We start from the raw sequence: 14,160 nt of genomic DNA, 5'->3' as shown, positions 1-14,160 counted from the left end.
ATTTTTCTTACCTTTTTATTTTATTTTTTTATTTTTTAATTTATTCTAAAGAGAGAGGATCTTGCTGTGTTGCCCAGGCTGGCCTCTAATTCCCGAGCTCAAGTGATCTTCCTGCCTCAGCCTCCTGAGTAACTAGGACTATAGGCACGTGGTGCTACACCCAGCTTCTTGTTCTGTTAATAGCTAATTATGCCACTTAGATGTGGCCATGTTTTAGTAGCAAAGTAATACTTCACATGTTAATGTATATTTGAAGCCTGTGTCAAAGTATATTCTGTAAAGGCAAGTTTTACCTGTTGATAACTTAAATATATCCTTTGTGTTAGCAAGTGTTTAAAAATATCTCAGAATTACTTAGGGACTCTGGTAAATGGCAAAATTAAGATAGATTCTTTGAAATGAATATGTGTAGGAGTATTTAATTTAGAAGCAAAATGAATATGTATTTGTATATATAGTAACATGACAGTGAAATTTGGAAATGTCTGTTATGTTGACTTTTATCCTTATGTAAATTTTATGTTTAAAATGTAAGTAAATTTTATCTTTTGTTTAAAATGTAAGTAAAAATCAGTAAGTCACTTTGACTATTTTTCTTTTGAATTTGGTAAGCAGAAAAACTAAACCTTCTAACTTTTTTTTAGTCCACCCCCATCCTTGAAAATGTTTCTTCTTTGATTCTTCTACTATGTAATTGGTTTATGTTGCAAATTTTTTTAAAGTAATCATGAGACTATATTTAGTGATTTGGTTGGCATCGCCATTAAGGAAGTAGTAAAAGAAAGTAAAATTCAAGCATTGCCTTTGGAGCAAGTTAGAAGAAATCAAAACTTGGCTGAACATCTACAAATCCAAACTGAGACCCAGCTGTGTCAGTGACTACCTGTTTGCAGACAGTTTTGAATTTGATTTCTTTATCTGTAAAACAAAGTAATTAAATTTGATTTTAGTGATTTCTTCTACTTGTGAAATCTAATAATTTGAGAGACTTTGAGGAGTCTTGATGCCTTTTCATTGTGTTCCTCTTCTCTTCCTTTGTTTCAGTGATCATCAAATACCAGATGCCTCAATTTAGACTAATTGAATAGAATTTTCATGATGGAGTCTGGATATATACTTTTTACTTTAAATAAATAAATATGTATATATTTTGTGCATATATGTATTTTAAAAAGCTCTGTTGCCCTTTTGGGTTAATTTACAAATATTTCCTCCTAAGAAATATGTAATCTCAGCCAGGTGCCGTGGCTCACGCTTGAATCCCAGCATTTTGGGAGGCCAAGCCTGGCAGATCACTTGAGGCCAGGAGGTTAAGACCATCCTGGCCAACATGGCGAAACCCCACCTCTACTAAAAATACAAAAAGTAGCCAGGCATGGTGGCATACATCCGTAATCTCAGCTATTCGGGAGGCTGAGGCACAAGAATCACTTGCATCTGGGATGTGGAGGTTGCAGTGAGCCAAGATAGTGCTACTGCACTCCAGCCTGGGCAACAGAGCGAGACTCTGTCTCAAAAAAAAAAAAAGAAAAAAAAAAAGATATAGTCTTACCATGGATTTTTAAAACAATTTAGGACTGAAACTTAAAAAAAAGAGGAAAAAATTAGTGAGATCGTTTGTATGAAAATACATGTTTTTGAATTTTTATGTACAGGGATTTATACATACAGCATTGCCTTCTGGGAATATCTTGATTGTGTTAGGAGACCAGATTACCTATTAGTACTTCTTAGTCCCACTTGAATCCAGTACTTTTCAATGAACTGCATGGTATTTATGGACTTCAGCATCTTGATTTCTCTTTCTCTCAGATCATGACAGTTTCATTGTATGAGTGAAGTACAGGTGTAGTCAGTCTTCTCAACTCCTAGCCTTTTCAGAGATGGTTGTCAACCTCTGTTTTTGCCTCTCTCATTCTTTGTTTTAGTTCAGTTTATATTATCTGCTTTTCTTTGTTTCTATCCTTGAGGATAGAATTGGTATCTCCAATTTTTCAAACACCTTTCTAGCTTTTTCCCTCACTAGGCAACTTCTGCCCCACTGCTTTTTGCTGTACAAATGGTTTTTTTAAAAAAATCTCTCCCATTGAAAATGGAATGAACAACAAAACTTTAGCTTCAAAATGCAAGTAATTTTGTTTAGTGCAGTAGAAAGAGGTTGATTTAAGAAAACCTGTAGGTTTTTTGTTTGTTTTTAAATAAAAAAAGCCCTGTGCAATTTATCTTAGTGCATCCAAATTCTTATATCTGATAACATTGGGACCTGGCAATTTTTGACCAGGGAATAGTCCATGTCATGGAATACTCTCTTCATGAGTAAATCTGGTATTTATTAAAGTTTTTATTTTCTTAGCAGTTACCCTCTTGGCATATAATGGGTGGGTGGATGCTGAAAGTAAAAGAAATTTATTAATATTACCAGAGCTTAAGCAGACTCAGTGCTTATCCTTCATGAGGAAGGAAGTTCTACATCTGATGCCAGTGGAGTTGTGGGGACTCTGACCTGTTGGTTGTAGTCTCAAGATAACTCTTTTCTCTCCAGCCATTAGAGAAACAAGGAGTTCACATTTATTGGAATTTGTAAATATAGTTTTTCTTTCTATTGGGGTTACCCATGTATTTTCAGGGATTCTCCTATCTTTTATTCTTTTCCACTGATAGTTCCAATTATTAATATAATATCAGGTGTAACTATAATTGACTTGTTACAGTCCACATAGGAAGTAAAATAATTTCTAGTTATATCTTTATTCTTTAAGCTTTTCATTTATTATTCCTTTAATTTGTTATTGTTAAAATAAATTGAGAAGAATGTAGTAAAACTGAGTAGAACATACATTTACTGGTCTCTTGCCATAATCCTGATTTTTCAGCAGCTATTATCGGATAGATAACACAATCTACAAATTTTAAAACATCTTTGATAAAACCTTCCCAGGTAAAGCATAAAGTATTATGAATCAGTGCTTAGGAAATTGCAGTTGGATGGTGGACAAAGTGATATAAGTTATTCTAATTAGTTGTAATCCAGAAACATCCTTAAGATTTGTTTTTTGTGTAATATTTTCATATGTTGCCCTGGCCATTAGCAAGACCTCATTTATATTGAAAATTATTATTTAATGCTCTTATGGAAGCACTAAATTGGGTGGTGACTGGGAAGATGAACCAAGATCCAGACACTAGAAATCGTCCTTTGTAATATCTTTCTCTTAGCCTTTTGTTTCTATTATCACCTCTTTCTCTCAACTTGAAGCCCTTATTACCATAATATTAAGTATAGTGCAAGTTTATCTTGGATTATCGCTGTTATGTTCCGCCACCAAATTAATCTTTCTAAAACACTGCTTATTTAGGTCATTTCTGTGGCCTATGGAGCCTAACCTGTGTTTACCTTTCTGTCCTTACCTTCCATTATTATTCCAGCTATCCCATTTGTTAGCTAAACTAAATACTTAGCTCTGCCAATACTGTCTCCGACATTTTGACCCTTGACACAGGAGGTATTCCTACCTTTAATGCTGTTCTTTCCCCTTTCCCCCTTTCTTCTCCTGCTGAGTAAATCTTTTTAAGGACCTACTTAAATTTGAACTCCCCTAGGAAACTTTCCCTAATTGCCCCACTTGTAGTAGCTTTGCTTTCTTCTTAAGATTTATGGCATTGTTTTTGTTTGTTTGTTTAAACAATTCATTTGATAGCAAGCACTGGCTGATGTTTGTTTGTACTTACCTTATTTGTGCACTTACCTTCTTTCCCCCAAAGACTTCTAAACTTAGTGGGCTCAGGTCTATATCTTTAAACTGTTTGCATTACCCACATTACTTAATATTCATTGATTTATTGCTATTTTATGAATAATAAGTAAAAATGCTCTTCAAGTAAATTTCAAATCTGTTTGCTTATAATCAAGAACATCTGGCAATGTCTGCAGAAGATGCACCTGGGATTCAGATTGGGTACTAACCCTTGTTAGATTTTTTTTTTTAGAGCAATTAAATATGGTATCAGTAAGTTATCTATTTGAAAGGGGACTTTGTGTATATTTTCAGGGAATAAAATAATTTTAAGAAATTTGGAATCTTAACTTTTTTCCTATAACACAGTATCAGAACAATACATTTGAGTAACGATAGTCATGTACCGCATAACAATGTTTTGTTTTGGTCAACAATGGCTGGACCACATATACAATGGTGGTTCTATATAATTATAAATAACTTTTTTACTGTACCTTTTCTATTTTTAGATATATTTAGATACACAAATGCTTACCCGTATGTTACATTGCCTACAGTATTCAAAACAGTAACATGCTGTACAGGTTTGCAGAGTAGGAGCACTAGGCACTATATAGCCTCAGTGTGTAGTAAACCATGCCATCTAGGGTTATGTGAGTGCACACTTTAATGTTTCCACAATGACAAAATCACCTATCAATGCATGTCTCAAAATGTATCCCATCATTAAGCAACCCATGACTATTTTTGTTCATGTGCTGAGTTAAATAAAGTTAGTTATAGGAATGATATCAGTACACTGTTGCAGTGCTTATAGAGATTTTATTTTGTCTTTAAGTCAGTCAAGATAAAATGGATTTGAAGTCAGTGATTTACTTTACCATGGTACTACATTTTCTCTATGTGAAAATAAAATGTTAATGTTTTTGTTTGAATCAGTAGTTTGCCCAAAAATGTTTCTTTTGTCTCATTTCTCATGCCTTCTCTAGGGTTATGATTAGTATATAGAAATATTAAAAGAAATATATTGCTCTTAAAAACCTATGGAGAATATTTCAATAACTTTTATGCCCTCTGTCAAACACCCAGAAAAATGTCAGTATTATTTCAAAAACTGAAATGGGGAATATGTTTATCACATGCACAAAAATAAATGGTATGTTAGACTTTTGATCTATTAATTGTAAGCAGTGCCTTTTTTCCCCCTATAAGCTATTATTTTACCCATTATTTTTGGAGAATCTAATTACAATGTAAGTTCCTTAAGGGTAGAGATTTTATACAGGTTGAGTATCCCTAGTTGAAAACTCTTGGGAACAGAAGTGTTTTGGATTTCAGATTTTTTTTTCTTTTGGATTTTGGGATACTTGCATTATACTTATTGGGCGAACACCCCAAATCTGAGAATCTGAACTCTGAAATGCTCTAGTGACCAATTTTCTTTGAGTGTCATGTCAGCGTGCAATAAGTTTCAAATTTTGGAGCGGTTCAGATATTGGATTTTCGGATTTGGGATGCTCAACCTGTACTTCTTTGTGTCTTCAACATTTAATCAATGTTTTACTTCCCAGTACCTCAATAAACATCTGTTAAGATGGTGAAGTGTCTGTTTTTTTTTTCTTTTGAGGAGTTTGTTTTTATTGTAGGAGAATGACTATATTCTGATTTTATTCGATTTGTTTTCTTTTTACAGCCCCATTGACAAACCTTCAGATTCTCTCAGTATAGGGAACGGTGATAATTCCCAGCAGGTAAGATTTGAATACAGTATCACTTGATTTATTTGCCATACTCCGAAAGCAAGGTATTCCATGCAGGTGAATTTTCTAAAAATACTTTACTGACACAATTTAAAAACACTTTTGATGCTCATCTTTATTAATCATATTATAATTAGCCTTTTCCCCCCAGAATATATAGAGCATAGTTTAACCCTTTTTTAATGACTCAGAATTGTCATTATGACCAGATACTATTATCTTTAGAGTCTGCTAATGTTATTGGTCTTTTTGACCCTGTGCCAAATGGTCCCAGGCTAGCATGCCTTCTGAGTTCTTGCTTTTAAGAATTGTATTCCTACCACATACTCCCCTTGCCCCTTGCTCTCTACTTTAATTTTCTATTTCAGTCAAGTGTATTTGTCCCTAACAGTTTCCCTTCTTATTTTCCCCAAATGACTATCAGCTTTGAAATGATAAGCCAGATAAACTGTTCAAAGTTGAATCTACTATGAAACTGAGTGGAGTGCTGACCGTTAGAGCATGCTTTATGTCATCTTGTCTTGTTGCTCAGGGAACTTTTTTTTTTTTTTTTTGGCTAGTTTTTCACTCCTTGAGTTTCTATACATCTTCTTACATTGGTAAAATAAATGTAATTTAGTATCTTCCATGAAGAATAGCCAGTCCTCCACAGTATTTATGAAAAACTTAGAGATCTAAAATATAATGCTTTTCTAAACGTTTTAATGACACATTTTGTAAAAGAATGTGGAAATCTGTATATCCCCTTGTGTATTTTAGTTGCCCATTAACATTTTTTACAGGTTAAAAGTAGTTGCAAAGGATGTAATTTCCAGCATATTAGAAATATTGGTATCTGAAAAATTTAATGTTTTGATATCCCATCATAATGTTTTGATCATAATCATGTTTTATTATCCTGTCATCCATTTAAAAAAATACACATGCTCTCCTTTAACAATCAGAAGTTTTACGTTATTTTTTCTCTGTGAACTAATTTTTCTCTTTCTGTTATTATAGAGTTTTATCTTAATGCAATATAGTTTTTGCTTGAAAAGCATATACTTCTCTTAAAAATAGGCATATAAATTTTTGGATTGAAATAATGTTTTTGCGGTCACAGACTTCAAATGCCAGTTTTTGTCTTCTGAATTTTATTAGCAGTATTGAGGTGACACTATACATAAATGTAGATTTTAATTTTAAAAACCATGAAACAAATAGTAATAAATGGTAAAATTATAGTAAAATAAATAGTAAAATTATATTGAAAATTCATCTCTTAATGAAGAATAGGGCCATTTTAAAATTGGTTTGTATGTATCTCTAGATTAATGTTACCTATTGGTAAAAGAGCCAAGTTTCAGCAGCAATCTAGTCGTGTTTTTTATTTTTCTAAGATGTAAGTGTTGAGATACTTTGTTCATATAAATAGGTAGATGGAAGGAGGAGTATTATATCAGTACCACTCAAGTCTTTCAATTTCTTCTGAATTAAATACCTAAGAATCATACAAAGATTTATTATACAAAATTATTTTTAATGATGTGTTTGGAAACAACTTAATTAGATCTTTTTTTAATTTTCTTGAAAACTAAAATATCGAGAATCACCTAGCATGTAAAATAATCTAGCCATTACAGTCAGTTACTCTCTTATCACCAATCCATGTATTTCTAATAATTTGTGTTTGGCCTCTGGAAAGTTTTCACTCCTGAGCAAAATACTGTAGTAAAATCCCAGAATGAGAAATATTATTTTCTTGGTAAAGTGAGAGAAGTAAAGTTGTAAAAAGAGAGGAGACGGCCGGGCACGGTGGCTCATGCCTGTAATTCCAGCACTTTGGGAGGCCGAGGCGGGTGGATCACGAGGTCAGGAGATCGAGACCATCCTGGATAACGCGGTGAAAGCCCGTCTCTACTAAAAATACAAAAAATTAGCCGGGCGTGGTGGCATGCGCCTGTAGTCCCAGCTACTTGGGAGGCTGAGGCAGGAGAATTGCTTGAACCCCGGGGGCTGAGGTTGCAGTGAGCCGAGATCAAGCCACTGCACTCCAGCCTGGGCAACAGAGTGAGACTCCATCTCACAAAAAAAAAAAAAAAAAAAAGGGAGACTAGTTTAATCTTCTTTTCAGGCAGATTAATATTTTTTTAAAGAGTATATATGTAAGTTAATGATTTAATTGATTTTCTGAAACTTCATGCTTTCATTAAAACATCTTCAAGTACCACAGTTTGCAAAACACTATTCTAATACATTTAGTTGCAAACTTTTTAATTGTGGCTTATTAAAATGTATAAACATGTAGTTATTATTTGTTTTCCTTTTTTATTCAGATATCTAACAGTGATACGCCTTCACCACCACCTGGTTTGTCAAAATCCAATCCAGTCATCCCCATCAGTTCATCCAATCACAGTGCACGGTCCCCTTTTGAAGGGGCAGTAACAGAGTCACAGTCGTTATTCTCAGACAATTTTCGCCATCCCAACCCTATCCCAAGTGGGCTTCCTCCTTTCCCCAGCTCCCCACAGACATCCAGTGACTGGCCTACAGCACCAGAACCACAGAGCCTCTTCACATCAGGTATATAACAATAGTACCAAGTATTAGTAATTATGCTCTTAACGTATTGTTGACAGACTAACATGAAACTCATTAGTAGATATATTTTTATCTTTTGCCTCTCTGTTCTCTTTTAATAAAAATGTAAATATTTAAACTACATGGAATTAGGTGGTTAGATACATTGTTGTGTGACCTAGAAATTACTGTGTTAAAAGATTTCTCCAGAAGTAAAGGGTTATATTGTTTTCCTAATAGTAAAAAGCTTATTCCATTGGGAATTTTTTTTTTTTCATTTTTACTTTTTGGAGGTGGGGGTCTTGGTCTCTCGCCCAGGCTGGAGTGCAGTAGTGTGATCTTAGCTCACTGCAGCCTCACACCCTGGGTTCAAGTGATCCTCCCACCTCAGCCTCCTGGTTAATTTTTAAATTTTTTGTAGAGACAGGGTCTTGCTATACTGCCCAGGTCTTGAACTCCTGGCCTCAAGTGATCCTCCCACCCAAGCCTTCCAAAGTGCTGGGATTACAGGCATGAAGCACTGCACCTGGCAAGGACTTAGATTTTTAATTAGATTTGTATTTTTATTTAATTAGATTTGTGTTTAAGATTTTCCACCCCCAGCTGACAAAGATGCAAGTTATTTAGTAGTAACAGTTATGTTACTACTAAATGGTATTTTTGAGCCATTTCCATTTTTATCCATTCTAAATTCTCTCATTACTATGAAAGGTGGCATAAAAGTAACATTGACAACAGCACCTGTGGAGCAGAAAATCCCAAAAAACTATGAGGATTAATATAAATACTTTTTAATTAAATTATATTTTTTCTTAGTATAGAAAGCATGTATTCAAAATTATTTGTACTTTGATAAATACATTTAAAAAGTCAACTTTACTAATTAAAATCTGTTATATTTATTTGATGGAAGTGACTTAGGTTGGTTTTGATTATGAATGGTTGAGAGTGTAATTGGAGTGTCAAGTACATTTTTTTCCTTTGATTAGCAAAATCAGTCTATATCATTCAGTTTTTGAAGCTAGTAGCTTAAGAGTTAAGTAACTGCTAGAAGTACATAAGGCCTTTTGTAATTATATGATCTTAATGTGCTAAGAAGTCACGTAGATTTTGCACTTAATTTGTAAAATGACATGTTTAACTTTCAGTAGCATGGATACTTATTAAGTATGAAAATGAGCTATGTATCTGATATTCATCACTATTTTTCTTCCCAACAGAAACAATCCCAGTATCATCCTCTACAGACTGGCAAGCAGCTTTTGGCTTTGGTTCTTCTAAACAACCAGAGGATGACTTGGGTTTTGATCCGTTCGATGTCACTCGAAAAGCCTTAGCAGACCTGATTGAGAAGGAACTGTCCGTTCAAGACCAACCTTCCCTTTCGCCCACATCTCTTCAGAACTCCTCTTCACACACTACAACCGCCAAAGGTCCAGGCTCTGGATTCCTGCATCCTGCTGCAGCTACAAATGCCAATTCTCTCAATAGTACCTTTTCAGTCTTGCCGCAGAGGTTCCCTCAATTTCAGCAGCACCGAGCGGTTTATAATTCATTCAGTTTTCCAGGCCAGGCAGCCCGCTATCCTTGGATGGCCTTTCCACGCAATAGCATCATGCACTTGAACCACACAGCAAACCCCACCTCAAATAGTAATTTCTTGGACTTGAATCTCCCGCCACAGCACAACACAGGTCTGGGAGGGATCCCTGTAGCAGGTAGGTTCATTTAAAACCTTTGAGAATTTTTGAATAACTCATATTTTCAGGTTGTTGGGTGGATAGGGAAGTAACTGTTGAATAACAGAGTACTAATATCTTGGAAATGTCTATGAAAGATTAGTCTTTATCGTAATCTAAAATATATTTTTCATTAGATGGATGCCTTGTAATATTGAGCTTTATAAGGATGGTGGAGTATTATACTTAGTTATTGTTTGGAAGCATTTTACTTAATAGGATAGTTACCAAACTTTCATATGGTATACAAATGCAAAATGAAAAAGAAGAAAATGGTCTCTGAAGTTATGGTACTATAAAGTCCAACACCGTGGTGAAAATTATGATTTTATATTCTAAAGTAAAATGGTTAAAAAAATTTTTTTAATGATAATTAATGAGAGCATGAGGGATAAAGCCACTCTCTACCTACTTTTGGCAGTTACTTGTTTTGACTGATACACATATACACACACATCAAAACTGAGTTATAAATATACTTGAGAACTCTGATTATGAATGTTTTACAAGCATATCATATGTCTCAGACATACACCTTTTGTGAAAGAGAAATTGTTCAAGGAAAGATACTTTCCCATTTGATCTGCCATGTTTTTATTTCTGGGGAAAAATATGAAGTATATATAAGGTAATGTAAGTTTGATGCCAAAATACTTCTGGTTTTGTACTGCTACCCTTGAAGGTTTCAGAACTTTTGGGTTTTAAGATTCTATATAACATTTTTTAGATGAAGTATCTTCTATATCCAAGGGAATTATTCTTGTTAATAGTGTTCTCATTTAACTTTGGCTCTAGAGATGATGTTAAAAAAAGTTTTTTCCTCTCCTGATTTCTCTCAAGTGAAATAGAATCATGATTCTCTCAAGTAGAATACAATAGTTTCTCACTCTGTTAGAATAGTTCTTCACATAATTCATACAATTTATTGTTATCCCTTGTTAGATATGGCATGGCACAGTATTATTGTAATTGGATACTTTTATCAGCAGCAAGGCGTTCACTCTCTTGTTTTTAGCAAGGCTGATAGATGAATTTACAGAGGTCTATCAAAGTTCTTTATCCCTATTCCCTTTGGGACCGACAATATTTCATGTTTTAGACGAGTAGCTAGGTTAAGAGAATATAGTTTGTGGCTGTTGACATAGTGAAATTTACCATTGATACAGTGAAGTTAATTTACATAAGCCTGGTAGCACCTAATGTAGTGACTTGCACAGTGTTGGGACTCTTATTTGTTCATTTAATTATGGTAGTAGGTAACCAGAGTGACATTTTTCAGTCCTCTTCTTCTACATGATACTTACTTGTGAAACAGTGTGTTCAGTTCCAAATACTCCTTTTATTTCCTTCCATTCAAGATAGCATATTAGAATGTAATTTTCTTTGATTTTACTTTGCTTTAATCATTGAGAAATGTGGCATTTTAATTACTAGTAGTGTATCTCATAATTGCTTATAACATTCATTAAAAGTTAAAGTTAAGTTCTCCCAAATCATCAAAACATTTAAAGATTAGACCAATTACAGTGAATATGAGGGTTTCTATTTGCCCATCAATGAATTAGGACATGTGGGACATATTAAAGAAGTTTAAGATATGGATAAAATTTCCACATACTTAAAGTATAGTTGAAGAGACTAAAATAATGTATGAAAGTGGTAACTATATGTCTGATACTGGAATCTGAGAGACATCAATGTACCCTGTAATTCTTGGGGAGGCTTCATTGAATAAGTAGGAATTGATCCCTACTATCATATCTTAGATTTGGGTTAGCAGCAGGGGAAGAGAAAAGGCCTTTTATGTTGATGGAAACCTCCTGAGTAAAGGCATAGAGGCAGGAATTAGTATGTCATTACACTGAGAAGTAATACAGCTACCTCCTATAACAGGAGGTGCTTCTTAAATTGTATAGATATAATGGATGAGAAGATGAGAAACTCTGACAATGAGGCAAAATGGCATGGACTTGGTATGATAGGAAGTAGGATGCCTTTATGGGATTTTAGTTATTAGCTGTCTTCTTTTTGTACTTTTATTTGACTTATTACATGACGATCTTTGATTTTCTTCCAATTTCATAGTCATCATATTATCCCTTAACACTGAAGAGTAGTTTTAACCCATATATTTCAAACCAATAGTTATTCTCAGAATGCTGCACTGGTAATGAGAAATCGCTGATTAGTGAGTTTAGTTGTCCTTGTGTTAGTCATTTAAAATCTTCGTCTAAAGTAGATGCTTTATGGAAAAAATGTGACATTAAATTATGGTCCTATCTTTGTGGATTTTGTTTTAATTTTTAAAAATTTTACCATATACTCAACCATAGAGCATTAAAACCTTTTTTTTTCAGAGATGCAAAAAATGTAGTCACCAACTTTAGGTTCTGAATCGTTGTACTATTTGGTAGGGGGTGGGAGAATTTATTTTGGATTTTCAATTTCAGGCTATGCAGACTTGCTTGGTATTTAAATGGTGACTTATGGTTAAGCTTATTATTAGGTTATTTTTAAGGCTGTGATGACTAGAGAAATTTTAGTTTTAATGTACCAAAATTTAAAAATTTTTATCAAGAGTCTCACACACCAGAATCCTCTCATGGATTATAAATATTTGGTAGATGCCCCAGAAAACTGAATTTGCTAAGCCTCAGAGCAGAATAGCTGTGTAATTGTAGCCAGAAGATTTAGGATTTTCAGTAACTATTAGAAATGACAGAAAGTGAAAATCTGGAAAACTATATATACATCTTAACTATGTCTAATTTGAAGCAATTTAATACCTAGGTAACTCACTTGCACCTGTTGTAACTCACTTGCACCTGTTCTAACTCACTTGCACCTGAGTTGAACTATTGGAAAGGATTCAACTTTGTATCCTTTAGCAGTTATCCTGATACCTTACACAGGGCAGCTGTCACTAAATGCTTCAGTAATGGAGAGAGTACATACCTGTTTCAGTGGGACCTGCTACTTTGAGATATACTTAGACAATATTTTAAACTAATTCTACACTCTGGAAAGGCATATATATTTATTCTCTAACTATGTAGAGCAAAATATGGTCTCTGACCTGTAAGAGCAAATCAGAGATGGCAGTCACCTACATGACATACAGGTAGAATGTCTACTTACTATACATTTGTACTTAAATTTTTATTTTTGGTTTGTTTAGTGAATTATTAAAGATTGATATATCTGAAACCTATCATGGGAAAAACAGTTGCCAGAGGTTTGACAGAAATGCAGCTTCCTTTTTTTCGGATCTAATTGAAAACTTTTTTTGTGTTTAAAATTAGTAGTTATTTCCTTAATTAGGTGAAACCTTTTTAGCAGCATTTGGTTTACTAAGTTTAGAAATATTTTTGACATAAATATTCTTGGGGGAAATTTTGATTCATGGGCAGTTACAGTAAATTCATTCAGATCTTTTTTTTATTATTATTGGAACCATATGCCTTCTTTCTACAAAGTGATTTACCTTGTCCTAAAACGTGACTTTATTTTGTCCAGTTCCTTCATTTTAGGAATAGCAAAGCTGTGTTCCAGAAAGCTTAAATAATTTGTTAAAGGTCACATATTCAATTAGTAGTGGAATTAGGGTAAGAACTTAGATCTCAAATTCAACAATGGAAATGTTTTTGCACTACAACGATGCCCTCCTTCATAAATGAAGATCACTGGCATGTGCTTTAACTTGGCTTTCTTCCCGTGGCAATTGGTTTTTGCTCTCACACACTTGCAAGTCCCTTTTTATCAACAGTATCAACTCATGAGACAAATTGGCCCAGCTCAGGGGTATATGGCCTATTGTTACAAAATAGAATAAAGTTTATCGACTTGATAGAAATCAGTCTGTTTCTTAGTCATTATTAATATCATTTTCTTGCTAAGAACTCTAGTCTAAAATTTGCTTTACACAGCCTCATTGCTATGTTCTTGGGGTTTATAAGAATCTTTGCCAATTTACTGAAAAACTACAAAATCACCTGTTATATGGATTGACAGACTCTTTTTCTGCTTTGTCAGTTATCCTTCTACATGTAATTTTGCAGATTTGTTTAAAAAAAAATTCTGCCAAGTTGTTTTTATTCCATGATGTTAAAAATTATTTGGAAAACATAAGTCAGTAAGCATTGTTGTTTCAAGATATACCTCAAAAAATATTTGAAACTGTTTAGGATTGGATTTTTTTTCATGTTTTTGTTAATTTAAACTTTACTTTTGAGAGGGCATTTTTCTTTAAATTTTCTTTGTTTCTATATGAACTGTTTTAACAGTGACTTGATTGAATTTTGAGTCATGTGTGAAACAAGTCACTTGTAGTCAAATAATTTTCAGTTATAATCAGGAGAACTG

General features: G+C 33.7%; 1 protein-coding gene across 8 annotated transcripts in view; it reads left to right on the top strand.

The window, feature by feature from the left end:
- The window catches only part of CNOT4 (CCR4-NOT transcription complex subunit 4), a 148,492-nt gene that overhangs the window by 106,605 nt on the left and 27,727 nt on the right, over window positions 1-14,160 (top strand). For all 8 annotated transcript variants that reach the window (XR_010134768.1, XR_010134767.1, XM_031013074.2 and 5 more), the window contains exons 8-10: window positions 5,431-5,488; window positions 7,813-8,062; window positions 9,280-9,777. Coding sequence is in view for 6 of the 8 variants with exons in the window: in XM_031013074.2 (XP_030868934.1) it covers window positions 5,431-5,488; window positions 7,813-8,062; window positions 9,280-9,777 (806 nt within the window). In the remaining 2 variants the exon portion in view is untranslated. The remainder of the gene's footprint in view (window positions 1-5,430; window positions 5,489-7,812; window positions 8,063-9,279; window positions 9,778-14,160) is intronic.

This window comes from Gorilla gorilla, chromosome 6, assembly GCF_029281585.2.
Source record: "Gorilla gorilla gorilla isolate KB3781 chromosome 6, NHGRI_mGorGor1-v2.1_pri, whole genome shotgun sequence".
NCBI lineage: Eukaryota > Metazoa > Chordata > Mammalia > Primates > Hominidae > Gorilla > Gorilla gorilla.
The sequence above is the reverse complement of the archived record's forward strand: the minus strand, read 5'-3'. Positions and strand labels throughout refer to the sequence as shown.